A 25404-nucleotide genomic window follows, 5' to 3' on the forward strand; every position below is an offset into this window, starting at 1 on the left:
GGTGCGGGTACCGGTGGGGGCTCAGAGCAGAGCAGAGGGTGGAAATGGCCGGGGGCGGGGGAGGAGGTCAGGAGTCCGCTGCTGGGGAAGTCAGGGCCTCACCGCAGCGGGTGTGGTCCCGCCAGCTGACCGGGGCGGCTCCCGCCTCCTGGCAGATGATGGCGTACCCACTGAGGACCTGGCAACGTCGCTCGTCCTGCTCTTTGGGGTCCCGGGCGGCACACAGATCAGACACACAGTGCCTGGGGAGATGGCAGGGACAGTTGGGTGCTGTCAGAGAGGGGGAGGCAAGGAGACCTGGCCCCACAGAAGAGGCCCTGGAAGCCCCACCAGGCAGTGTAAGTGTGTGTGTGTGTGTGTGTGTGTGTGAGAGAGAGAGAGAGAGAGAGACAAGGTACCAAGGCCACAGAGAGAACTGTACCCAACAGAGAGCCTATCAGAGAACAGGCCCCAGGACCTGGAGAAAGGCCATTCCCACGTGTCCTGGGTCCCCAACTCACTCCAGGAAGGGTTCTGGGGCCACAGGGTGGTGGCAGGCAGCGAAGGGGCCCTGGGGGTCCACCAGCACCCTACACGCCCGTGTGTGCTCGATGAGCTCCAGCTGCTCCGGGCTGCATTCTGATACATTAAAACCTGACGCCTCTTCTTCTTTCACTTCCTCTTCTTGTACCTCCCTGGGGCAGAGATAGTGAAGGGCCAGGTGAGGCCCACCATGGCTGTGAACTTAGGAAGAACCGAGGAGGAGATGGGAGGGGAGGGCTCGGGCACAGACCGGGATCCACAGGGCAGGTGCCCCACAGTCAGTGAGAGGGGAAAGAAACGATGGGATTAGGAGAATCAGGCCAGTCTGAGCCCTTGACCTCGGGGTTCACTCCTCTGCTGAGGATACGGGGGTGAGCAGGGTGTAAACAGATACTACGGTGTCGCTCATCGCCCCTCCACCTCCGGGCCTGGGCCTCCCTGCTCAGAGCCCCAGCCCTTTCACCTTGAGAAGCGGGGGAGGCCTCCCTTGGTCTTCTTCACCTCCCAACTGTTGCCAAAGACAAGGAGGTTCTGGGTGAGGGCACTGCTGGGCAGCATAAAATCATTCCTCTTGTTCTGGTCGTAGTTGCCGAACAGGCCGCGCACAAGCCCCCGGTACGTGATGGGCAGGGAGATCACTGCAGTAGGAAGGGGACCCAGAATCGAAACTCCCCATCTCGTCACTTCCCACCCCTCCTGGGTCCTCCCCTGGAGCTCGGGGGCCCCACTCCCAGGCAGAGGTCCTTTCACCACGCTCAGCCCAAGATGCGGTTTCCCTACCCCCATCCTTGGAATGTCCCTTCGGCCCTCCGGTCCCCACGCTCAGGTACCTGCATTGTTCTTTCCATTGAAGCTGATGACCAGCTCAAAGTCTGTGATCAGATACAGGCGATGGCCCCGCATGGTGACCCGCAGCTGGTCGTTGGGCTCGTAGGGGACGGCCATCTTCTGACCGTTGACCTGGAGGAGGCAGACAGGAGCGGCACGGAGGCCTGAATCAAGGTCACCCTCTGCCGCTTTGGCCTCTGTCTCTCTGCACATCTTGGAACCTCTCGGTGCCGTCATTCCGGGGAACAAGATACCGCAGGAAGCTTTGCTACCCCGAGTGGCAAAGGCCTCCCTGAGGTCTGCTCCTGTTGGAGCCTCAGCCCCTTCCTTGCAAAGAAACTGGCAGGTGGCAGGTGGCAGTACAACTGCCCTTGTACTTCTTCAGCACAGCTCCACCCTCACACTGCGTGAGCTTCCCTTCTCTCTCTCCCCCTGCCTCTCTTCCACCTTGTGTGTAATCCCACTGCCCTCCTCTGCCCACCCCCCAACCCCCAAGGAGGTGAGTGTGGCACTGATTCTGATTTCCAAAACCAGGCAGCCTCTGCTGGGACCTTCCCAGGGAACACAGAGTCCTGGCTTCACCTGCTCCAGGTGGCCTCCCATGGCCCGACCTGCCTCCCCAGACCCTCCCAGCCTGGCCTGGCTCTTACTACAAGTCCCAGTTCCGTCTGGAGCTGGACTGTGTAGCCGTAGACCATCACGATGATTTCGTGAAGGAAGATGGGTTTGAAGGACGGATACACCTTGTTGCGGCCCTCCACGACCAAGGGCTCCACCCCATCAGGGAGCACGTCCAAAGTCTTGATCAGAAAGTAGGACATGCGGCCCGGGAAGCGGTAGCTGAGGCCATCAAATGTGTGGTAACTGGGGTCCCCATAAATTGTGCTTTGCTCCGACTCTGAAAAGAAGGGCCAACGCCCAGAAGGCACCCTGAGCGATGTAACTGCCCCAGAGCCCCTCACCTGCCTGGGGCCTCCTGTCACCTTCCCTCTTAGCCCTGGGATCCCCGTGGACTTGATCTTCCACTTTCTCCCTCTCCCAGCTTGAGAGGATCTCCTTGTCTGGTTCCCTCTTTTTGCCCTTAAGATAGCAGATCCCAGATAGGATCATGCAGGCGACCAGGGAGCTGGTAAGAGCCTGAGAGCCTAGGCCCACCCCTGCCCGTGCCGGGTCCCTCCCTCTCCAGAGCCCCCAGCCCAGGCCCCTCTGGCTCCACCTCCCCGAGGGCCCCCTTACTCTCGGGTGCGCAGTAGTCTTTGCCGTCCTCGTTGGGCTGGCACTGGGAGCCCAAGGGGCAGGTGAAGGGCCAGCACGGAACGGTGCCCGCTCTGCAGGCACACCTCTTGGAGCAGCCTCTGGAGAACCAGGACTTACCCACCTGCAGACGCCGCAGGAAGAACGGGGAGTGAGAAGGGAAGGGCCAGCTCTCTTTCCTTCAGGACTTCAGCCTAAGCCTACAGTCTGGTGACTCACTTGGCTCCGGCCAGAGGCAGTCCCGGTGCCATCTGCACCCTTATGGACCTGTACCGCCCCCTAGAGGCATTGTGCTCGGTGTGTCTCACACAAGCTGCTCAGGAGGTACTGAACCCATCTTACAGATGAGGAAACTGAGGTCACAGAGGTTCCCTGACTTGTGAGTGGTACCATCAGGATTCAAATCAAAGCCACCCTACTGGCTGCATCCCTGTGGTTCGCATTTCTCAGTCCCCAAACCCAAACCACGTACCCTCTAGCCCAGGCCTGGCAGGAGGCCACCCTGCCCCATCACCAGCCTTCACACCCAGGGCCAGCGGTAGAGGCGTGGGTGGCCCAGGCCGAGAGAGGCACAGGAAAGGAGAACATGGCATCCTGAAGGTGTGTTGCCCCCACCCCTACTTCCTGCCCCCACTCACAGGGAGGGAGTTGCCCTGGGCGTCCCTGCAGCTGCACTGGCTCTTGGGCACACACTGCTGTCCACTGAGCACGTAGCCGGGCTCACAGACACAGCCCTCCTCGCAGGTGGAGGGCACTCTGGAGCCTTTGCACTGGCCTTCCGGGTCCCAGCAGGAAGGAGGGCAGGAGGGAACGCAGGTGGTGTAGACACTGTGGGCGGAGCAGTCCAGAGCTGGAGGGGTGGCGGGGGGAACACTGACTGAGCGTGGGCTGTGTGCTGGCTCCGAGGACAGAAAAGAGCAAGAACGGTTCTCCCCACTCGGCGTGGGAATCCGAGGTCAGCCAGCAGCTGCAGCAGCGCGACCCTGGTGCATCTGGTCAGTAAGCATGTGACTGGCATGTGTGTGTACGAGGTGTGACAGGAGCACAGGGCAGGGAAGTATCCACTGTGCTGGAGGAGCTAAATAAAGTCCTTTAAGTAGAAGTAGTTGCAAACAAATGGAAATGTTCACAAATGGGAAGATGTCAGTCCTCCCTAAGTTAATTTAATTATTATTATTATTTAGTTTTTTGGCCACGCCATGCGCCACATGGGATCTTAGTTCCTCGACCAGGGATCGAACTTGTGCCCCCCATGGAAGCACAGAATCCTAACCACTGGACTGCCAGGAAGTCCCTCCCTAATTATACATTTAATACGATCCCCCAAAAATACACCAACAGGATTTTGTTTTGTTTTTTAATAGGACAAGATGATATCAACGTGGAAATGAGGATATAAACAAAGCAGAAAAGCTGGGAAAATTCTAAAACAAAACGAAAAAAAACTGGAAAAAAAACAACAGTAGGTAGTGTATGTCCTTACCAGAAATCTAAACACTATCTAAACTCTCAATGACCACAGCATTGCGCTGCTAGTAAATGAAGATAAATGGAGCAGTGGAAGCGGAGAAAAAGGCCCAGAGAGGGATCCAAATACGTGTGGGAATTTAATATAAATCATGGCATCTGAGTCAGTGGAAAAAGAGAGACTGGTCATTTAATAATACTGGGAAAAAATAAACACAAAGTTGATTCTGTTCTCATCCTACACACCAGGATAAATCCCCATGGATCAAACATTTAAATATAAAAAAAAAAAAGAAACCATACAAACACTAGAGCGAAACATAGGCAAATTCTTTTTTAACTTCAGAGTGGGGAAGCCGTTTGTAACTAAGGCTCAAACTACAGAAGCCATAAAACAAAGACTATTATATTTGACCTCACAAATACATATATATATATATATATATATATATATTTTTTTTTTTTTTTTTCTGCACGGTAAAAAAGAGTGAAAGATGAAAAAAGAGACCTGGAAAAAATTTTTGTAACTCATGGCACTAATGAAGGGCTACTCTCTGTAGTAGACAAAGGACATCTATAAAACATTTCAACAAAGACCAACAAACCAGTGGAAAAAATGGTGAATGGGTATGAAGAAATCACAGAAAGGGAAATCCATATTGCTCCTGAACATATGAAAGAATGCACAACTTCATTCATAATAGGAAAAATACAAATTAAGACTCTTTTTATCTTTCACATATCAGATAGGCAAAAATCCAAAAGCACGATAATGCTGTGTGTTGGCCAGTCTGTGGGGAAATGGGCACTTTCGTATGTTGCTGGTGGGAATGTAAATTCCTCAACCCCTATGGAAGGCCATTTGGCAACATCTCTCAAAAGCACAAATCCACACAATCCTTGATCCAACAATTCCAGGTCTACAAATTTATCCTACAGATAAGAGACACACACGTAGAGAATTGTATCTGCATGAGGTTATCCCTGCAGCACTGTTTGCAATAGCAAAAGACTGGAAACAACTAGAAAGTCCATCGCTAGAAGACTAGTTACATAAATTATGATAAATGAATTACGACGCAGCTGCAAAAGAGAATGAGGATACTCTTTACATATCTGACAGGGAAGGACCGCCAAGCTAGTTTGTCAAGTGAAAAAAAATAAAGTGCAAACTACGGTGTCCTGTCTCCTGTTTGTAAGAAAATACAGAAAATAAATTTGTATTTGTCTGTATGTGCAGAAATAAAAGACTTTTGGAAAAATACTCAGGCTGGGACCTGGGCCCCTGGGGTCAGGGCGAGAGGGAGACTTTTCACTGGGAATCTTTTAATACTTTCAAAGTTTTTGAACCATAGGAATGCATCACATAGGAAAAACACCGTAATCACTGTTTTAAAATTTAAAATGTTCTTGGGGACTTCCCTGGTGGTCCAGTGGGTAAGACTCTGCACTCCCAATGCAGGGGGCCCGGGGTTCGATCCCTGGTCAGGGAACTAGAACCCACACGCATGCCGCAACTAAGACCCGGCACAGCCTAAATAAATAAATAAAAATAAAAGGTTCTGGAATTAGATAGTGGTGCTGGTTGTACAACTTTGTGAAGATCCTGAAAATCAGTAAATTGTATACTTTTAAAGGGTAGAAGAATATGGTATGTGAATAATAATTTTAAAAAAATTTTTTAAAGGAAAGAGCTAGAGGAGGATGCCTCAGAGTCTGCCAGGAGGGGAGAAGAAAACCTTTCGGGTGCAGGGCGTGGTATGTATAAAGGCAGGGAGGGGTGTGGGAAAGCGAGGCCTGTGTGGGGAATGGGATGGTTTGATGCAGGTGATGCTGGCGCACAGGAAAGGGGGGTGGGGGAGGGGCACAGCTTTCAGGATCTCTCAAACATCTCAGAGAGGAGCTTGGACTTGCAGGCAACAGCCGTGAAGGGGCCTAACATGATCACATTTCTTTTGGAAAGGAGCTGCTGACAAGCAGCCCATGCGGTCCTGGTGGTATGGGGCACTAGCTAAGAGCTTGCTGTAAATGGTCCACATCAGAGAAAATGAGGTCAGAAATAGGTTGGGAACAACTGAAACGGAGAATGGGGGAGCTTTCAGCAATACACAGACGGAAAGAGGGCTTGGGAGCAGTTTGGGGGCGGCCTGAGGACACACTCACGGCAGAAGCTGCTGTTTCTCCATATCGGAGGCTTGATCCCCTGGGCCTGGCAGGCGGCCCCGAAGGCTTGTAGAGACTAGCAGAGGGCATGGTTGAGACCTCCAAACTCACAGAGGCTGTGGGTACATCTGAGCAAGAAGGGACTGAGAATCACGCGGGTGGCACACTTCGCCCAGGCTGGAGCCTGAAAAGCCGCCTGGCATTGCTCCTGGGCTCTTGACAGGTCAGCCGCCCGGCAGTTTGTATTTGGCTTCTCCTGAGGTTCTGCTTCAGTCTTCTTGTCATCTTCTTGGCAACTGGGAAGGGAAAGGGCATCATCACAGGGACAGCCACTGCCTCATCTACGATAATGACTTGGCGCTCCCAAACCACACCCTGAAGACCCCTCCTGTCTTCACCGGGAAGCTGGCCTGGGCTCTGGCCAGCCTTCCACGTGGCCTCGGTCTCCTCCCACGTTTTGAAGCCAAGACAGGAAGACTTTCTCGTTTCCCCATATAGGTTCCTGGGACCCAGACGCCACCACCTGTCAAATTACATGCACAAAGGACCACTCTGGTCTTCCCATCCCAGGTGGGCCATACAGTCTAGAATCCCAACTCGTGTTCCTATGCAAAGGCAGAGATTCTTCAGGGACAATTACTTTGGGTCGATCTCCTTGTCTTGCCAACTATCCACATACATGACGTCATCCAGAGCTAGTTCGTCATTAGACATCAATAGTTCATCTTCTTCCTCACCGTTGAAGTTTCCACACATGCCGCAGGTCTGGGTGGGCAGAGGGGATTGAGGGATCCTCAGTGCCAGGGATGGCAGAGGGCATTTTTTGTTGGCATCCCCTTAAAGAGAAAGGCACGCCCGTCCCTGCAGGCTGACTCCCCTATGAAGAGACCCAGGTGTTTTCCTCACCTTTTCATAATAGGCTTTGGGGATTTCGACTTCTAGGAAGCCACTGCCGTCAAACTTGACTTGCACCCCAATGTTGATGGTGAGCATGGTGTAGCCGTCCCTGGAAATGACTTTGACTCCCCGGATCTGGGTGGTCGCCGGGAGGGTGACCCGTGTGCCATTGATCTACAGAGGAGGGCAGGACCCGTGAGCAGGAAGAAGGACCAGAGCCCCGTCCCCAGAGCCCATGTCCTCCCCGCCTGCCTCGCTCACCAGCACTTGGTCCTTCTTCAGGGTGACCAGGGTATTAAAGTGGACCTGGCGGAGGTAGAAAGTGTGGGGTTGGTCTTTCCGCTTCCCATTCTTGCCACTGATCTTGAAGAAAGGCAGGTCCATGGTGGAGTGGCATATTTTCACCAAGACGTAAGTGCAGGTGCCCCTGACCGCATGGTAACTGCCATCGAAGCTTACGTAGTGGGACGTGTCGTGGATGCGGCACTCTCCCATCCCTGGAGGACAGACAGGTGGCTGAGGAGTGGTCCAGCCTCTAGCAAGAACAGGCCTTCTCCCCTGCCTCAAGGAAAGGATGGGAGGAGAGGGAGCCTCAGAAGGGAAGGAGACAAAGAAAAGAGTCAAGACACGAGGAGGTGGGCAGGTGTCATTCGGCCAGGGAGAGACTTATACTATCCCGTCTAAGTCCACGGCTGCCACAGGGAACCATGAGTGAACCCCGAGGAGCCCTTCTTGACAGAGGAGGAGTTGGGGAGAGTTCGTCTTGGTGGCTGAAGGTCCTCCTCCACGCTCAGTGGAGGCCTACCTGCCGCCCGGCACCGTATCAGCCCATCCTGGCACCCGCACATCTGGCCAGGCTTGCAGGCGGTCTGGAGGCAGGAGATGTTGTTGTGAGCGGAGCAGGTGCAGAGCCTGGAGCAGGTGTTGTCCGTGTACCAGCTCTCCCCGACCTGTGGGGCGCAGGCATCATTGGAGCAGATAGAAACTTGGAAGCCAGAGGTGGTCGGAGCCACCCGCACCCCAGGGCCCCCATGAGGCTCGCTGCCCTTGGCTGCCCATCTCCATCGCTAGCCTTCCTCAGGCTCTTGGCTTCTGGATTTGCCCCCCAGCCCCCAGCACTGGCCCACCCTACCCCTTTGCAGGCTCTGAGCCCTCTGGCCCCCAAACTTGGGGAGCTGGGAAGGGCAGGGCACCCCCTGTGGTCTGGCCTCTCACTGGGTGGTAGGAGCCCCTCTGGCTGGTGCAGCCACACTGGCTGAGGGGCACACAGGAGGTCCCACTCAGGATGTGGCCTTTCTGGCACTCGCAGCCCTCGGCACAGGGCAGCGAGGACGGGCAGTATGATGGAGTGCTCAGGCTGAGGCAGGTGGCGGGGCAGGGGTTGGCACAGGTGCTGTAGCTGCTGCCCAGTGGGCAGTTCAGAGCTAAGAAGAAATCGGTGTTTAGGAAGGAAGAGTGATTTCCAGCTCTCTGATCTTGGGGCATCAAGAGTTCCTGGGAGGGAATTCCCTGGCGGTCCAGTGGTTAAGACTTCGCCTTCCACTGCAGGAGGTATGGGTTTCATCCCTGGTTGGGGAGCTAAGATCCCACATGCCTCGAGTCCAAAAAATCAAAAACATAAAACAGAAACAATACTGTAACAAATTCAGTAAAGACTTTAAAAATGGTCCATATCAAAAAAATCTTTAAAAAAAAAAGAGTTCCTGGGAATGTCCATCAAACGAATGGATAAACAAAATGGGGTCCAATCATACAACGGAATATGATTCAGTCTTAAAAAGAAGGAAATTCTGGCACTTGCTACAACATGGTGAACCCTGGGGATATAATGCTAAGTGAAATAAGCGAGTCACGAAAAGACGAATACCGTGTGATTCCACTTAGATGAGGTCCCTAGAGTCGTCGAATTCACAAACACAGAGAGTAGATGGTGGTTGCCAGGGGCTGGGGGAGGGGATGGGGACTTACAGTGTTTCATGCGGACAGAGTTTCAGTTTGGGAAGATGAAAAAGTTCTGGGGGCGATGGTGGTGATGGTTGCACAACAAGGTGAATGCACTTAATGCCACTGGACACTTAAAAATTGTCACAATGGTAATTTTTATGTTCTGTATGTTTTACTACAATTAAAAAAAAAAAAAGCATTTCTGGGAAAGAAGAAAGGTCACAGAGCTGGCCCAGGGAAGAAGGGAAGGAGGCAGTAACCAAATGAGATCAGAACTTTTTTTTGGGGCCACGCCCCATGACATGTGGGATTTGAACCAGGGATCAAACCAGTGCTCCTTGCAGTGGAAGGGCAGAGTCCTAACCACTGGACCACCAGGGAATTCCTGGGAGATCAGAATTTTTTTGGTGAAGTGAGAATCGGATGGAGGCTCCCAGAAGAGGGAGACAAGTAGAGGATGGGAGCTGGGCTCAGAGAGACTGGGGAGACGGGAACAGAGGAGGGTCCCACGTGGGGCCTGGGGGCCGGGCTGCGAAGGGAAGAGTGAAGGAGCAGAATTTAGGGAGAGGAAGAGAGGGCAGGGCTCCGGGGACTCCTCCTGGCTGTCAGGTCACTCACGGCAGAAGGTGGTGTTCCGCCAGGCGAGGGCCTGGCCTGCGCGGGCGCACAGGGACGCATACGCCTGCAGGGAGCGGCACAGGGTCAAGGCGTCGCCCTTGGTCCCACACTGGCCGTACACGCAACTGGTGAAGCTGGAGTGCGGGGCCACCACCCCGTGGCAATGGGAGAAGGGTCGTGGATGAAACGTAGCTGAGACTAAGCTTGGGGAGGGAGCAGAACCACGCGACTGCTCTGGGGCAAATTCAACATCCATTTCCATCAAAACCCGTAATTATTGAGAATCTACTGCCTGAGATGCAAAAAACCCCACAGATCCATCAGCGTTCCCAGGTGACCACTGCCCCTGCATTCCCTCTGCCTGCCTCTTGAGGGCCACTACTTCCTGTCTCACCCTTCCTCCCTCCCTGCTCAGTGCCCCTCCTCTGTCTCCTGCCCCCGGGGAGCAAAAAGGGGCCCCCTGTGTGGCTTACCCTGAGGGTTCATTAAGATATCACAGTTCTTATTCCAGGCCTCCGTCACTTTCTTCTCCAGGCACCTGGGGGGCTTGCCACCCGCAGCAAAGCAGCTGACAGAGGAGGAGGGGAAAGGACAGGAGTTTAGGATTGGAGGAAGCTTTCCAAAAGCCAAAGCAAAAGTGGAGAGGGAAACAGCGAGGGGAATAAGGACGGGAGAGGAGAACAGTGATGGCCTCAAGTAGTAAGGTCAGCAGATGCAGCAGGAAAGCAAAAGGTTAGATCTCAGGGTGGACTTCCCAAGAGACAGATCAGTCATCAACTCCAGGAAAGATTGGGGACACACAGGGAACACCTCCAGGCTGCCCGCCGAGCCTCCTCCCCTGGTCCAGCTCCCCGCCTCCCCCGTTCGGCTCACCCAGGTTCAGATAACTCATTTAGCTTCCAGGAGGCCCCCAGGTGCACGGAGCTGACTGCAGGCCTTTTATCAGGCTGCAGATTGTCGTCTAGGCTGTTGTTGTTGAAGTTCCCTGCAGGACGGAGCAGTCAGCAGAGGCCTTGAGCTCAGCCCCAGGACCAAGAAGCATCCCTCCCTCTTCACGCAACCAACCAAGATGAGCCCTTTCTCTTCCTTCATCTTCGGCTTCCCTTCATGCCTACCCTAGCGCACGACACCTTCAACCAAGTAAGAGGTCGACAAGCACCAAGGACGCCTAATCAGATGTGTGGATGAATAGGACCGGGATAGGCTCCAGCCCATTACCCCGGCTTCACCTGCAGGTGCCCAAGGAACTCACCGCACATCCCGCAGAGCCGGCCAGCATAGGAGGAGGGCACGGTCACTTCCACCAGGTGGTTCCCGTCATAGCGAACTTGAAGCCCAAAGTCCGTGTAGAGGAGGATAAAGGAGCCACTGGACCTCACGTTCACCCGGCCTTGTGCAGGCCACACGGGCAGGGCCACCCGGCGACCGTCCAGCTACAGAGGCAGGGAGGACACTGTAGGGAAAGGTGCCTGGGACAAGGACAACAACGGGGCCAAGACCAGGGAGTAGGAGGGGGGTGGCGGGTGTGTCTCAGAAATGGGGGCTGCATCTGCCAGACAGGTGGGCCTGCAGGCAAGGAGACGCGGGCAGCGTGGGCTTCGGGTGGGGCCGGGGAGGCCAGCGCAGGCACGCACCATGACCTTGCGGCCTTTGATCATGGAGATTCTGAGGTTGAAGACCTGCACTTGGACGGTTTTGACATAGGAGGCCTCCAAGTTTCCGCCGCGGAACTCGTTGGTGGCGCTCACGACGAAGTAACTCTCTGGGGACCTCAACCAACAAGGCTGGGTCAGGGTGTAGGTGCAGGTGCCCATGAAGTGGTGCAGGGCTCCGTCGAATGTCAGGTAATGGGGGTCCCCCGAGACAGTGCAGGTAGCGGACCCTGGGCAGGAGGAGATGGCGTTCAGAGAGGCACTGACCCTGAGCTGCCATCTTGGCAAGTCCACATTGGAATGGTACCCATGGCTCATCGGGGTGGTCGGTGTGACTTGGAGAGGTCAAGGTCAGGGACTGCCCCAGCCTCACTCTCTGGGTCCTTGAAGACCCTGCTTTGGCTCTGGGCAATTGCCTTCCAGCCCCCTGGTTATGCTCCAGCTCTCTGCTTTAGGACAGGACCATGCCTTTGCTCGAGGTCACATGGGCAGCCCCCATGCTCACCTTCTTTCGACTACTCACCTTGAGCATGGCAGCCATAGATGCCATCCTGCCGACCACACACCTCCTGGGACTGGCACCTCCACTGCACACAGCGAGTTCTGTTGCTGCCCTCACAGATGCAGAGCTGTCTGCAGCCTGGCTTGAACCACCGCTCCCCTACCTGGCGGACGGACCGAAGGAAGGAAAATAAATTATCCCCTGATCTATTAGCACTGCTATTCAGATCACTGACCTGCTCACCAGGAAGGCATTCATGTCATCCCAAAGCTCCAGGCTTAGTTGCAAAACTCTGGCATCCACTCACTCGTTCAGTCACTCCATTGTTTGTTTGTTCACTAGTTCAACAGACAGTTATTATCTGCCTTGTGCCAGGCGTCAGGGATTCAGTAATGAGCTGGATGGATGAGGTCCCTGCCCTGACAGAACTCACAGTCCAGAGAGGGCAGTTGACATGTAAACAGATAGATCACGTGGTCCAACACACTCTGCACCCAAAGAGGATAGTCAGGGCACCCAGGGAGAGTTTCGTGCCATTGACACAGACAATCCGCACTCACCACGAGAGTTTAGAGATGCTTCTCAGGAGGGCTTTAAGGAAGAAGCAGCATTTCAACAGGGCCCCAAAGGAGGTGAAGGTGGCTAACAGGCATAGTGCCTGGGAGGCAGAGCCGCGGGGAAGGGCTGAAAACAAGGTGAAGCTGAGAGAGCAAAGCGCAGACGAGGAGAGTTCCGTGGGCCGGCCTGGAATGCGGCACCAAGCAGGGAGAGCCCAGGGGACACCAAGTGGGTGCGCGCTGGGATGGACATCAGTGTCATCCCCAGGCCTTGGGTGAGGGACAGGCAAAGGAAGAGAGAGAGAAGTTTCACGGATGAGAGTCTAGCTCCAAGTGCTGCCTCTGAGAAGATGGTGAAGATGGGGCCCAGGTAGCGGCTGAAATCCTTCAGCAGAGAAAGGGACCCTCAGTAGGAGAGAAAGAGTACAGGTGAGATGCAGACATGCCTGGGCCTTCAGAGGATGAGAAACCGGGAAAGTGACTCAGGGATGTGACGGGCAGGGAAGATAGGAGGGGAGAGAACTAGGGGTCCCAGGCTCTGCTGGGCAGCGTGGGAAATAACTGCGCTATGACTCCATCCCGGTCTGCAGGGATGAAAAGTACTAGAACTGAAGAAAGAAAAAGGAAAATTAGACCTAAGCCCGAAGTTCCTTAATCCCAGCCTGCCCTCCCCCCTGCCACCCCCAACACCCCCGCCACCCCCACCACCCCCGCCACCCCACCCTCCGCCTTTTCTCTCCTGCCCACAAGCTGGCCGTAGACTTTAGAGCTGGAATGAGTGCCTTCTGGCTGCAGGGCTGAGAGACGCCCAGCCCCAGCAGCTCACCTTGAAGTAGCCGGCCGTGGGGCCAAGGCAGCCACATTCGGACCTGGGGACGCACTGGAGACCGCTGAGGATGAAGCCCGGGTCGCACTCGCAGCCCTCCACACAGCGGTTCTGGCAGGCCATGCCCGAGAACTCGGAATGGCAGGTGTCGGGGCACAGCTTGGCACACAGGGTGTATCGGCTGTTGGGTGGACAGGCCAGTGCTGGCAGAGGGGGGAGCACAGGTGAGGCGGGATGGGGAAAAGAGGAAAGAGGTAGCTCCCAGCCCAGAGTTCAGAAGGCCGGTGGCTAGAGGCTTTCGCCCTATCTTGAGAAGAAGACAGTGGCTGGTAGAAACCACCGAGGAGCTCAGCTTCCACGTCCTGGGCCTGGAAGGGGGCCTGCAGGGAACTGCCAAGAGGCAGGACCACGGGAGCAGACTGACCCAGAAGCCTCAGCAGCACTGCTGTGTAGGGTGGAGGGGAGCAGAGGGAACCCATGTGGCCCCATCAAGGCCCCAAAGCAGGCTCCCCAGAGGGCTGGGCCACGACCAGGAGCTGTGGGGCCGTCATGACGCGCCATCCCACCCACCAGTCTGTACTGTATGCACATTTTGTGTATTTTACGTGTGCATCCCTCGACATGGGTGTGCATTTACACACATATGCATTGCTCTGCATACCCGTACCTTCAGGTAGCTGGGAAAGCTTTCTTTCTTTCTTTCTTTTTTTTTTTCCCCCAAAGAGCTTTAATTAAGACTTTAATAGAGCAAAAAGAGGTCAAAGTGTAGTCAGGGCCCAAATCAGAGGTAACAAAACCAAGCTGAATCCAGGATGAAAATGCTGCCTGGAAAATCCACAGCTGGGAGCAAACCCTGGGAAGGCTTTCTGAGTTTGCAGGTGACCGTGTGATTTTCTCAGTGCATGTTTCTGACTCTGCAGATTTCCCTGTCCTAGTGTGGAGGCAAAGGGGTTCCACCAGGGCGTTGCCCAGCCTGTGCCACCACTCTCAGATGCCGCCGGCCCTCCACCGCGTCTGCGTCTGAAAGAAGGGGCCCTTCATCTTGGTACAAATCACGGCAGAACTGGGGTCCCCTCCAGGTCTTCACCACATAGCCGGCATCCTGGCAGGTCTCAGTCAAGGCCGACATGTGGGCACACAGCATCTGCTGCAGCCCCTGGAAATTACACATGTCAAACATGCAGTTGTCAAAGAAGGAAGAGGCCCTGAGGTGAGGCAGGCAGGCCCTGAGGAGAGAGGCCAGGTCAGAAGGAATGAGGGGGAGAACTTCCCGCCTCCTGCCACGGAGGACCTGGTCCCCCACTACGGCCCTTCCTGGCCACCGCCCCCGCCACCCCGCCCGCCCCTGCACATACTCAAAAGCTCCGTGAGCGACCGTGAGCCGTCCACAGAACTCTGGCCCCGACACAGTGTCCTTCAAGGCAGTGTCGCAAGATGGGGGAGATGCCTGGTTCTCCTGGCACCTGGAAGAGACCCACCCCAAACGCCCTAAGGACCGAGGCTCACCTCCATGCCCACCCCGCCCCAGCAGTCTCCCAGCTCTCGGCATCCCCTAGTGGAGAAAATCTGAATACCAAGAGGTGGGAAAACTTGGAGCCGGGCGAGCAAGAGGCGGGGCTGCCCAGAATCGCCTGGGGACGACTGACGGATGGTGGGGCTGGGGGTGAACGTGGTGGCAATGAACTCTGCTGGGAACGGGAGCGGGGAGAAGAATGACAGACGTGGGGGTGTGCAGCAGAGGAGAGAGGAGAAAAGGGGTGATGCCAGTCGGGGTTCTTAGTTCCTCGAAGGGGCAAAGGAGCAGGAGGGCGGAGACGGGGACGGGGAGGTCCTCACTCCTGATCCTCATCCTCCGAGGCCGGCCAGCTGCTACCCAGCTCCGTCTCATCTCGCGCTGGTCTGCCATCCGGCTTTCGGTTGTCGTTGCTACTGTCGCCATCATAGTTGCCACAGAAACCGCAGAGTTTGCTGGAGTAGGTGCTGCGGGGGGCCGGTGGGAGGGGAGGAGGAGGCGTTAGTGGAGAGAAGGGGCCTCCAGCATCTGAGGGACTACAGCAGAGAGGGGATGAGTCGCGGAGGCCACTGGCACGAGGCCGGTGGAGGATGAAGAGGTGCAGGCTCGGAACAAGGGTTCCACGCCAGGCGCCAGGCGCGCAAGGACCTCAAGCTCTCACTCTCGAGCCATCTTGACGTCTCCCCTCGTCCTCTTCTGCTCACACTTCATCTCCAGCCATAACAAACTTCTTGCAGCCCCTAAGACATTCTACTTTTTCCCTCGCAATGACTGTTCACTATTTCTATAGTCTTTCTTTCCCTTGTTTGGCCAGCTGGGGAGCTACTCATCCTTGAAGACTGCAGTCAAGGGACCACTCTTCTGAAGGCTCCCACGACTCATCAGCAACTCCTTCTAGAACATTCCCAAAGCCTTGTGTATATATCCTGCTACTATCACACTGCTCTGAAACCATTTCCTCCCCCTCCTCAACCAAAGGGAGGCCTGCCCATTGAGCTAGGTGTCTCCTACCCATGACTGAGAATAAGCGCCTGGGATGGCAGGGGCCGGGGATGGGAGGGTCCCGGGAGAGGGAGGGGCAGAGTGGGAGGAGTGCTAGCTGCCTCGCTGGGTCGCCCCCTCACCTGGGCACTCTCACAGACAGCTGCTGGTCACCATCCCATCTCACCCGCAGACCGAATGCCATCTGCAGCTGCACAAATCGCCCACTTGGAGTCAGGAAGATGCCTTTAGAAGGTATGGCTGGGAGGGTGACTCGCTGACCCCCAACCTGGAAGGAGGGGCCGAGGGAGGAGACAGAGAGACAGATCCGGGGGTCAAGGAGGACCCCCAGCAGACTCCCAGATCCCCACCGCCACGCTAATGACCTCTTCTGCTCCATGTGGAATGCTCTGGAGGAGCTGGGTGGGACAAGGCCACAGCCAAGGCCAGCAGCCCGGCAGGGCTGAGTGGAGAACGGACTCACCAGCGTGTGTCTGCCCTTGAGCAGGGTGATGGTGGTTTCGGGCAGAGTCACGTAGACCTTGCTCAGGCAGGACACGCCCTCCTGTCCTCGCTCCTCATTCTTCACCGTCAGCCTGAAGAATGGCTCTGGGCAGGGAGAGGGGTGGAGAGCTCCCAGGGGCTCATTCCAGAAGCATTTCTGAGCACCCACTGAGGGTGCCACCCCCAACCGGCCCTGCACCCCGTGAGGATAAAGGGCCACAGAGGTGGCGGCTCTACGGTTCAAGAGGGGCAGGAGTGGGGTGTTGTCCAGAACAGCGTGGGGCTGTGTGCCGCGAATCTGTCCCCCCAGGGGACAGGGGCCTCCTCTGCCAGGCACGCCCTAGTCCAAGCCAGCCAAGGGAGTGATGGATACAGAGAGGAGTCCTAACCCGCATTTCCCCCATAGTCTGGTCCTCACAAAGTCCTGCTTGGGGATGGACGTGTCATCCCTTGCTCTACCACCGGCCTTGCTCCCATCTTGCCCCTGCCAGCGGCTCTGGCCCTTTTCTGCCAGCCAGTGCACCCCATGCCCAGCTCTTCTGATCTCAGACCCCACGCCCAGGCCGTGGGGGGGCATCTCCAGGGTCCTACCTGTCGAGTTGCCACAGGGTTGGGCCAGGATGTAGGTGCACTTGCCCATGAAGTTAAAGTGCCTCCCGTTGAAGGTGAAGTAATGAGGGTCTCCGTAAATGAAGCAGGTGGCAGTGCCTGCCGAGGGGACACCGGGGACATGTGAAGCTGGTTCACCAGGCCAGGCCCCAGGGCCCACCTCACCCACCCAGTGGCCTGCCCGGGCTCCCCTGGTCGAGGGAGGGATGGGGACCCTGGTGTCACACCCACGTGGGAACAGCCTGAGGGGAGGGTCTCATCATAGGGGTGGCATCCGTACTGGCCATTCTTCAGCTGGCACACTGTATGTGTCCCGCACTTATAGGGCTGGCACTCCGTCCGACTGCCAGGCTGGCAGCGGCAACGTTCTGTGCAGTTGGGGCTGAACCACCCTGTCCCTGGCTGAGGACAAGGGGGCCGGAGTCATGAGGCCGTAGCTCCTGGGCAGACTCTGTCATCCCGTGCTGTAGTCCCCTCTCCTCCTGCAGACCTCACCTTGCTCAGACTCCTCTCCTCATCGCCTACCACATATTCCTGCTCAACCCAGGCCCTTTGCACATGCTGTGCTGGAACGTGTCCCTCTCCCTCTCTCTAACCCATTCCTGTGCAACTAGCGGAGTTCAGCTCAAGGGTTGCTACCTTCTCAGGAAGACTCTCCAGACCTCCTTGACTACCTCTGGGTACCTTTCCTTCCCAGGACTTACCACAATTGCACTATCATATTCATCTTTGTGATTATTTGATAAGCGCCCCTGCGAGGGACCATGTCTATCTTTACTCACTATCTCAGCCCCAACATGTAGCACAGTGCCTGGCAAAGAGTTCTCATTTAATAAATACTTACCGAATGAAAGAACGAACCAACATCCTATGTGCCCCCCGGAATCTGACAGCATTAGGAGAGCAAGGACATGCCCTATTCGTGGTGACCCCAATGTTGAGAGGGTTGAAGGTACCCAATAAACATTTATTGAATGCATAAGTGATCATACAATAAGTTCATATGTGTCTCCCGGGGCAGAGGGAAGAGATGCTTGGTCCTGATGCTTGTGACAGATAGTTCTACCCGGGCTGCAGCTGAAGCTACTCCCAACACTGACGCAGGGACGCCGGGAGACGGGTCAAGAGGGCTGGAGGAGGAAGGGGCCCCCGAAGAGGCAAGCAAGAAACTCGGACGCCCCATGGGGAGAACGCCGGAGCTGAGAAGAGGAACTGGATGCTAAATGAATAGCTGACTGAACTTTTAATTTACAGGTCACATATATTTACCATAAATTGCTAACAATAACAATGAGCATTTATTAAGTAATTGCTCTGTGTCAGGATCTAATCTCACCTTCACAACAACCTAATGAGGTAGAAAATCTTGTTGTGCCCATTTTATAGATATGGGAACAGATTTGAAGAAGTCAAGAAAGAACCTTGCCCAGGGTCACTCTGCAAACGAGTGGCGGAGCGGCGATTTGAGCTCAGATTGGCCTGACTCTTGGGCGGCTCTGTCCAATACAATGGCCACCAGTCACATGCCACTGAGCTCTTGAGATGTGGCTGGTGCAAACTGACATAGGCTGTAAGTGTAAAATACACACTGGATTTTGAAGACTTAGTAAGAAAAAAAAAAAGGTACGTAAATGATCTCATTGATAACCATTGATTACATGCTAAAACAGGTAGATGACTGGGGTTAACTTAACCTGTTTCCTTGTACTTTTTCTTTTCTTTGTTTTTTGGCCTCACTCGCGGCTTGCGGGATCTTAGTTCCCCAAGCAGGGATTGAACCCCGGGCCCTCAGCAGTGAGAGTGTGAAGTCCTAACCACTGGGGTGCCAGGGAATTCCCTCCTTGTAGTTTTTTTTTTTTAATGTGACTATTAGGACAAGTAAATGCTGTGTGAGGTTTGCACGCCATCCCTTTTGGACAGAGCTGGCCCAGAGCCTGTGCTCCACCAGAATCTCCCGGGGGGATGGGGATGGGCATCAATTAGGAGAGACAAGAACAGTATCTCCTCTCCTTTGACATAGCCTATCAAAATTTGCAAGTTCCTTTGGAAGAAGGTTCTGGAATGCCTCATTCTGCCCTGAAAATGCCTGAACTCACTCAGTGTCCAGGGCTCTCTGTATACTCAGGGACCCCTGACTTTCCTCAGGATGGAGATAAGGGCCCTGCACCACCTGGCTGGTCTATGGTCAAATGCATCATGGCTGCCAGTGCAGGATGGAGAAATACAGAAATATCAAAGCTGCCAGGAGCACCGAGGACAGGGCCACGGGCTGACAGGATCTTCCACACAGCCTAGTGTCAGGCTGGGCCAAAGCAGGTGCTTAACAAGTATTTATTGTGTGAACAGAGCCGAGGGACTTCCCTGGTGGCCCAGTGGTCAAGACTCTTGCACTTCCACTGCAAGGGGCACAGGCTCAATCCCTGGTCAGGGAACTAAGATCCCACATGCCGTGTGGCCTGGCCAAGAAAAAAATTAATAAAATTAAGGCAAAAAAACCACACACCGAATGAATGACTCCACCACCGTGTCACAGCTGCCGGAGAGCTGACCCCTTGGGAATGTCCCATGGATCCAAATTCATGTCACCTGGGGAGCAGGTGGCGCTGGACCCCAGGTGTTCAGCTCACAGTCTCCCTCAGAGGATCTGGGCATCCTGGGGTCTCACCTTATAGTAATTGTCATTGTAGAAGCAATTGCAGGAAGAGGCATTGATGCAGCAGGAGTCGCTGAACAGAAAGCCAGGATCGCAGACACAGCCGGGCTTGCAAAGGAGCTCACAGTTGGGCGTGGGGCTCTGGCAGGATTCTGGGCAGGCGCAGCGCTCGTAGTGGGCGTTCGGCGGGCAGCTCACTGAGGGGAAAACAGCCTCCGTCAAGCCCCCGGCTTTCCTCCTGTCTCCCCTTTACCTCCCACTCCCGTTCTTCTTGAAGAAGGAGGCCCATGTTATTCAGCCATTCAAAGGAAGGAAGTCCTGACACAAACTACAATCTGGATGAACCTTGACAACAACATATGCCGAGAAAAAAGAAGCCAGTCACAAGCGACCACCGATTATATGGCTCCACGGTATGAAAAGTACCGAACAGACAGAAAGCAGATTCGTGGTTGCCAGGGGCTGGGGGGCGGGGGGAATGGGAGTGACCGCTAACGGGTACAGGCTTTCTTTATGGGGTGATGCAAATGTCTTGAAATGGGGCTTCCCTGGTGGCGCAGTGGTTGAGAGTCCACCTGCCGATGCGGGGGACACGGGTTCGTGCCCCGGTCCGGGAGGATCCCACAGGCCGCGGAGCGGCTGGGCCCGTGAGCCATGGCTGCTGAGCCTGCGCGTCCGGAGCCTGTGCTCCACAACGGGAGAGGCCACAGCAGTGAGATGCCTGCGTACCGCAAAAAAAAAAAAAAAAAAAAAAATCCTGAAATGGAAAAGTGAGGATGGCTGCACAGTCTTGTGAATATGTTAAAACCACCAAATCGTACACTTTGAAAGGATGAATTTTTACGGCAGTGAATTATATCTCAATAAAAAAAAAGCAATAGTAAGTCTAGCGCTTGGTTCCCAACAACTCCCACTCCCCCATGCCCCCCACCCCGGCCCTCTCACTCAGGGTCACTCTCATCATTCTCTCTAAAGTCATCGTGTCTGGTTCCTCTCTCCTCTGAGACTGCAGTTTCCTACTGGAAGCATACGTTTCCCCAGCCCTCTCTCCTCATCACTGTCTCTGACTTTCAGCTCTTTGTCCGATGCTCCACCACAAACCTGGAGTAGGTCTCGGGGTTGCAGTGGTGGCCGGGGTCACAGTGGTCATGGAGGTACTTGGCATCATGAAAGCTGTTGGCCAGGTGGGTACAAGAGTTTGGCTGGGCTGGGGTGTCGTGGGAACTGTGGGCCTTTCAGTGGGGACCGTGGGTTTTTCCGTGGGGATGGTGGTCCTTTCCGTGGGGATGGTGGTCCTTTCAGTGGGGACCATGGGTTTTTCTGTGGGGACCGTGGATATTTCACTAGGAACAGTCGGTTTTTCTGTGGGGGCCACAGGTTTCTCTGTGGGGATGGTGGATATTTCAGTGGGGACGGTGGGTGTTTCCTCAGGGGCCACAGATTTCTCTGTGCAGACAGGGGTTTCAGGAGGGCCAGTGCAGGTAATGGGAGGTTTGGAAGGAGGCGCTACTGATGCAGGTCCTGCAAAGAAAATAAATCCCTGGAGTTTAGTCAGAATCGTACCACCACCCCCTTGACTCACATCTAATTGGAATGGGTGCGCTCAAAGCAGTAACTCATTCACACCTCTCCTTCTCCTCCCCGCCCCAGCCTCCACTCAGGTAACACTGACAAACACCGTTCCTAACATATGTCTGATCTTGCGCCGGGTACAGGAAACAAATAACAAATAGGATATCGGCCTTCCCTTCAGGATCACCGTTCACTAGGTAAGGGGTCTGACCACAGAAATCCACGGCATCAAAGTCACATTCACTCAAGCAAGCATTCTGATGGGGCTGGGAAGGTACAGGTGGGCAGAATATAGAAGACAAAGCTGCGTGAGGACTTGAGCACAAAAGAGGACTTGCATTTTAAGCAGCTCATGCAGAGAAGCCCGAGAGATGGTCATCCTGGAGCACGGCCCCCTTTCTGGGACCTGGGGTTTTGTCTTACCTTGACAGGTCCAGTGACTGATCAAGATGAAACCCAGAGCAACAATGAAGGCGGTGCTGGTGCCCCTCTCGGCCTCAAACATCAGCTGAAGGTACGAGGGAGAAAGGAGCAAGAGAGAAATGAAAGTGAATCCCCGTCAACTCAGTGACTCTCCAGGCAGAGGGTCTGTCCTCTGCTAAGATGTCGCCTTGTTCTGGCCTCAACAGTGCAAAGGGGGCCCGGGCCCCTTCCAGGAGCCAGAGAGCCTCACAGGGAACACAGAGTGCCCTCTGCTCTGCTGTTTTTCCAGTGTCCCATCCTCTCAGCCCTGGTTGTGCTCCCTGATCCCAGGTGTTATATCCCCCTCACCTGGCCTCACAGTGACACTTAAAGAGCGACTCTCTCTGTCTCTCACCTGCATGGGCTGCTGATGTCCCGAAGGGACGGTGATGGAGTCGTTCAGCCAGTCAGCGCTTTGAGACCCAACTCGTTCCCAGAGAGAAGTTGGGGAACTGTCCGCAGGGCTCCCCAGCAGAAGCCTGAGCTTCGTGCCGTTTCCGAGGCCATACATGTGGTAGGTAAACTCCACACAGATCGCACCCGGGGCACAGAAGGTCCGGCTCACCGGTCTGAAAGACCGGCCTGCCTGGGAGAACTTGTCAGCCTCAAGGTAGACAAAGTGACCCTCTGGGCAAAAGAAGGGAACAGGCAAGGTGAGAAACCTCCAGAGGACAAGTCTGGTGCTTTCTTGAGCGACATCTTGCTTTCCAAATGGGGATTTGATGCAAACACCCCAACTCCCCACATTGCAGTGGGTTTTTTGTTTGTTTGTTTTGTTTTTTCCTCTGCTCATTTTAGACTTCTAACTGAAGAAGGCAGGATCAGAAAGAAAGGGAAAACCAAGCCAGCAACCCAGATTCCTTTGTTGGCTGCACCAGTAAATGTCTTGACTGAAAATGACCCAGTGGATTTTGAGGCCTTGGGCTCAATGAAGCACTATACCTGGATCTTCTGGGGGTTTCAAGTGACCCCAGAACCACGAGAATCCTCAACTCACTCTACCTCTGTCGCCTCCACAGCTCTGGCCCCATGGCGACTTCCCAGTAAACACCCGCTGGCTGATCCTCACCACCTACATCTTGCGTCAGTCACACCAGTCCACCCCCTAGCTCGGAGCAGATTCAGTAGCTCGTTGGCTTGAGGGGTCCTCCATCTCCTCACCTCCATTAAGGGAGGCTCCCAAGGGGCCTGTACCCTGGATGAGCGTGTTTTCACTTCCCTGGGTCCAGTGCCCGCCATCCTGTAATGCCTGGACCCAGTCACAGAAGGGATGGGCCTCATCTTCAAAGTCACACTGAGGAAAGCTCTCTGGGGGATCAAAATGGGAGATGTGAGAAATGTGGGCCATGCTCTCTATTCCTCCCCCATCCCCAACCCCCATTCTCAGAGCTGCTCTCACCCCCGCAGGGAGCAATGCTGATTGCATCCACCGCCACCACTGGCTCTGGGATCTTTCCAAACACACCCACCACGGTGAACTGAAGAGAGAGGGAGAAGGGGCCGGGCGTGAGGAAACAGCCCAAATGTTCAGCCCCCTCCATTTGATTTTACTCTCTTCAGGGACCCAGGCACCTGGCTTCCAGGGCCCAGAACTTCAATCCTTGTCAATAACAGGTGCGCCTCCCATGTCCAAGGAGACCTGATCTCTTGCTCCTCTGTACCTGAATCTGTCCCTGGCCTGTGTAATTGACAGAAACAGGCTGCCAGTTGGGTCCGGGTTGTCCTGAAAAGAGTGTGTGTTTCCGGATGCTGCCTACAATGGAAGGAACCCAAGAGAGCGGTGAGATGACGGGGGCTGGAAAATGACTTCAAACTTATACTCAGAAGGATGAGTAGCAGGGGGACCACTTGGAGTGGATTCCCTCCCCCACGTGCAAGCACGTCCTTCTCTCTCTCTCACTCTCCTGGCGTTTTTATCTATTTTTCCAGAACCCTGTGCCTTCCACTCCCAAATTCCACTCCGCAGAATCATCTTGCAAGTATCCCAGATTTCCCTAGACCCCGAGAGATGCCCCCACGTTTCCTCGTCAACCCAACCCTGGGAGAAGAGCCTCAGGACAGTGTAAATGCCATGACGTTGTCACTCTCACCCAAGACAGAAGCATAGACCATGAGGGCTGCGCCAGGAGACTGGCCATGTAGGGTGTAGTGAAAGGACAGGCTTAGGCAGCCGAAGGACTGGATCAGAGGGCTCAGGAGGGCAGATCTCTGCCTTGGTTTTGCATTCTTGGGGTCCAGGAGCATGTAGAAGCCACCTGGGAAGGAAAAGGCCAGTAAAGTGGGGGGTGGCACAGGGATAGGGGCTGCGAGGGCAGGGAGCCTGGCCCTGGGGAGCCCTAACAGTTGCCTAGGATCAGCCAGCGCTGAGATGGGCCTAAACCCATCACACGACTGGCTGAGGCCTTGATTCCTTCCAGAAGTGCTTGGCAGGTCTGGGTGAGGACGCGGTCGCCGCCCAGGAAACGCGGCATCCTCTCAGAAGCAGCCAGAATCCTGTCCTTTGGATTCAGACTTTTGAGGTCCCCTCACAGTCACATCCTCTTCCTTTTCTTAACCCACTGGACACAGCTGATTCACGCAAAGTAGTGACAGTCCCAATCTGATGCTGACCGGCAGGGATCTCCTGCCCCCTGCCGCCAGCTCACGCAGCCAACCAGCCTGGACCTCGCTCCGTGACGCAACTGGTAGCCGTGGGAAGGAGGGGGGAATTAAAGAGGCCTCCGACCGCGCGCACGCACGTGCCGGACGCCCCACGGGGTTCTGCCTGGAGAGTGAAGCCCGGAAAGGTGGGCTTCTGAAGGGAGAGAAGACGGCTGAAGAGGAGGGAGTGGGCAGAACTGCTAGAGAAAAGAAAGGAGCCAACAGAGAAGGAGGGAAAGAGTAAAATGGTGAAAGAACGCAACAAGTGTCGATACTGGGACGTCTGAGAAATGGAAAAGGAGATGCCGGAGAAAAAGAGGAAAGATGGAAAAACGTAAGGAAGGGAGCAAGGTGGAAAAAGGAAGAGAGAGAAAATGGAAAAAACAAACAAACCCAGCAACATTTACTGAAACTGCTGGGCATGGGATTTGGTGCTAAATAGTAAGGGGGATGCAGAGATGGGCTGGCCCTGCCCTGCTCTCCAGGGACTTAGAATGAACGTGGGGTGGGGTTTTCACCAGGTCTTTCTAGAAAGCAAACCTCAGGCAGCAGGAAAGATCAGAGGAAGGAGAGCAAGGATTTGGGGGGAGGGAAGGATGGAGAAGAATGGCCTCTGTCCTTGCCCCGTCCCTTCAGTGGATTCTCGTACAAAAATACCCAGGTGATCCTTTTTTTTTTTTTTTTTTTTTTTTTTGCGGTACGCAGGTCTCTCACTGTTGTGGCCTCTCCCGTTGCGGAGCACAGGCTCCGGATGCGCAGGCTCCGGGGCCATGGCTCACGGGCCCAGCCGCTCCGCGGCATGTGGGATCTTCCCGGACCGGAGCACGAACCCGTGTCCCCTGCATCGGCAGGCGGACTCTCAACCACTGCGCCACCAGGGAAGCCCCCAGGTGACCCTTTTAAACGTTAAGTCAGATAAGGTCACTCCTCTGCTCGAAATCCTGCAAAGGCTCCCCATCCACATAGAATATAAGCCACAATCAGTCCTGACAATGGTCTGCCCCTCCTAGGACCCTTCTGAGCTCATTCTCTCCATCCCAGCCACGTGGCTCCTTGCTGCACTTCAACACCCACCCCCCAACCCACTGCTACCTCAGGGTCTTTGCATGGCTGGCCCCTCTGTTTAGAATGTTCTTCCCCTCGATGATAATTTCATGCCTCACTCCCTCACCTCCTAAAAGTTTGTGCTCAAATGTGACCTGTCTGAGATCTACTCTGACCACCCTATTTAAAACTTACA

The 25404-nt window shown here is 54.9% G+C and overlaps 1 protein-coding gene across 1 annotated transcript in view; it reads right to left on the reverse strand.

Annotated features, from left to right (window-relative positions):
• Positions 1-25404, reverse strand: part of ZAN (zonadhesin) — a 32009-nt gene that overhangs the window by 2685 nt on the left and 3920 nt on the right. The window contains 36 exon segments of the mRNA XM_079719058.1: positions 103-242; positions 501-674; positions 986-1160; positions 1353-1482; positions 2001-2248; positions 2587-2728; positions 3243-3454; positions 6235-6310; positions 6314-6530; positions 6875-6999; positions 7141-7305; positions 7393-7628; positions 7937-8081; positions 8347-8555; positions 9694-9885; positions 10167-10261; positions 10567-10678; positions 10946-11126; positions 11328-11575; positions 11869-12010; positions 13231-13433; positions 14287-14456; positions 14586-14693; positions 15067-15210; positions 15868-16013; positions 16209-16333; positions 16820-16936; positions 17098-17239; positions 19503-19687; positions 20592-20936; positions 21486-21570; positions 21880-22151; positions 22686-22832; positions 22924-23002; positions 23186-23277; positions 23615-23779. Of these exon segments, the coding sequence (XP_079575184.1) occupies positions 103-242; positions 501-674; positions 986-1160; positions 1353-1482; positions 2001-2248; positions 2587-2728; positions 3243-3454; positions 6235-6310; positions 6314-6530; positions 6875-6999; positions 7141-7305; positions 7393-7628; positions 7937-8081; positions 8347-8555; positions 9694-9885; positions 10167-10261; positions 10567-10678; positions 10946-11126; positions 11328-11575; positions 11869-12010; positions 13231-13433; positions 14287-14456; positions 14586-14693; positions 15067-15210; positions 15868-16013; positions 16209-16333; positions 16820-16936; positions 17098-17239; positions 19503-19687; positions 20592-20936; positions 21486-21570; positions 21880-22151; positions 22686-22832; positions 22924-23002; positions 23186-23277; positions 23615-23779 (5889 nt within the window).

This window comes from Hyperoodon ampullatus (assembly GCF_949752795.1).
Source record: "Hyperoodon ampullatus genome assembly, chromosome: 14".
Classification (NCBI taxonomy): domain Eukaryota; kingdom Metazoa; phylum Chordata; class Mammalia; order Artiodactyla; family Ziphiidae; genus Hyperoodon; species Hyperoodon ampullatus.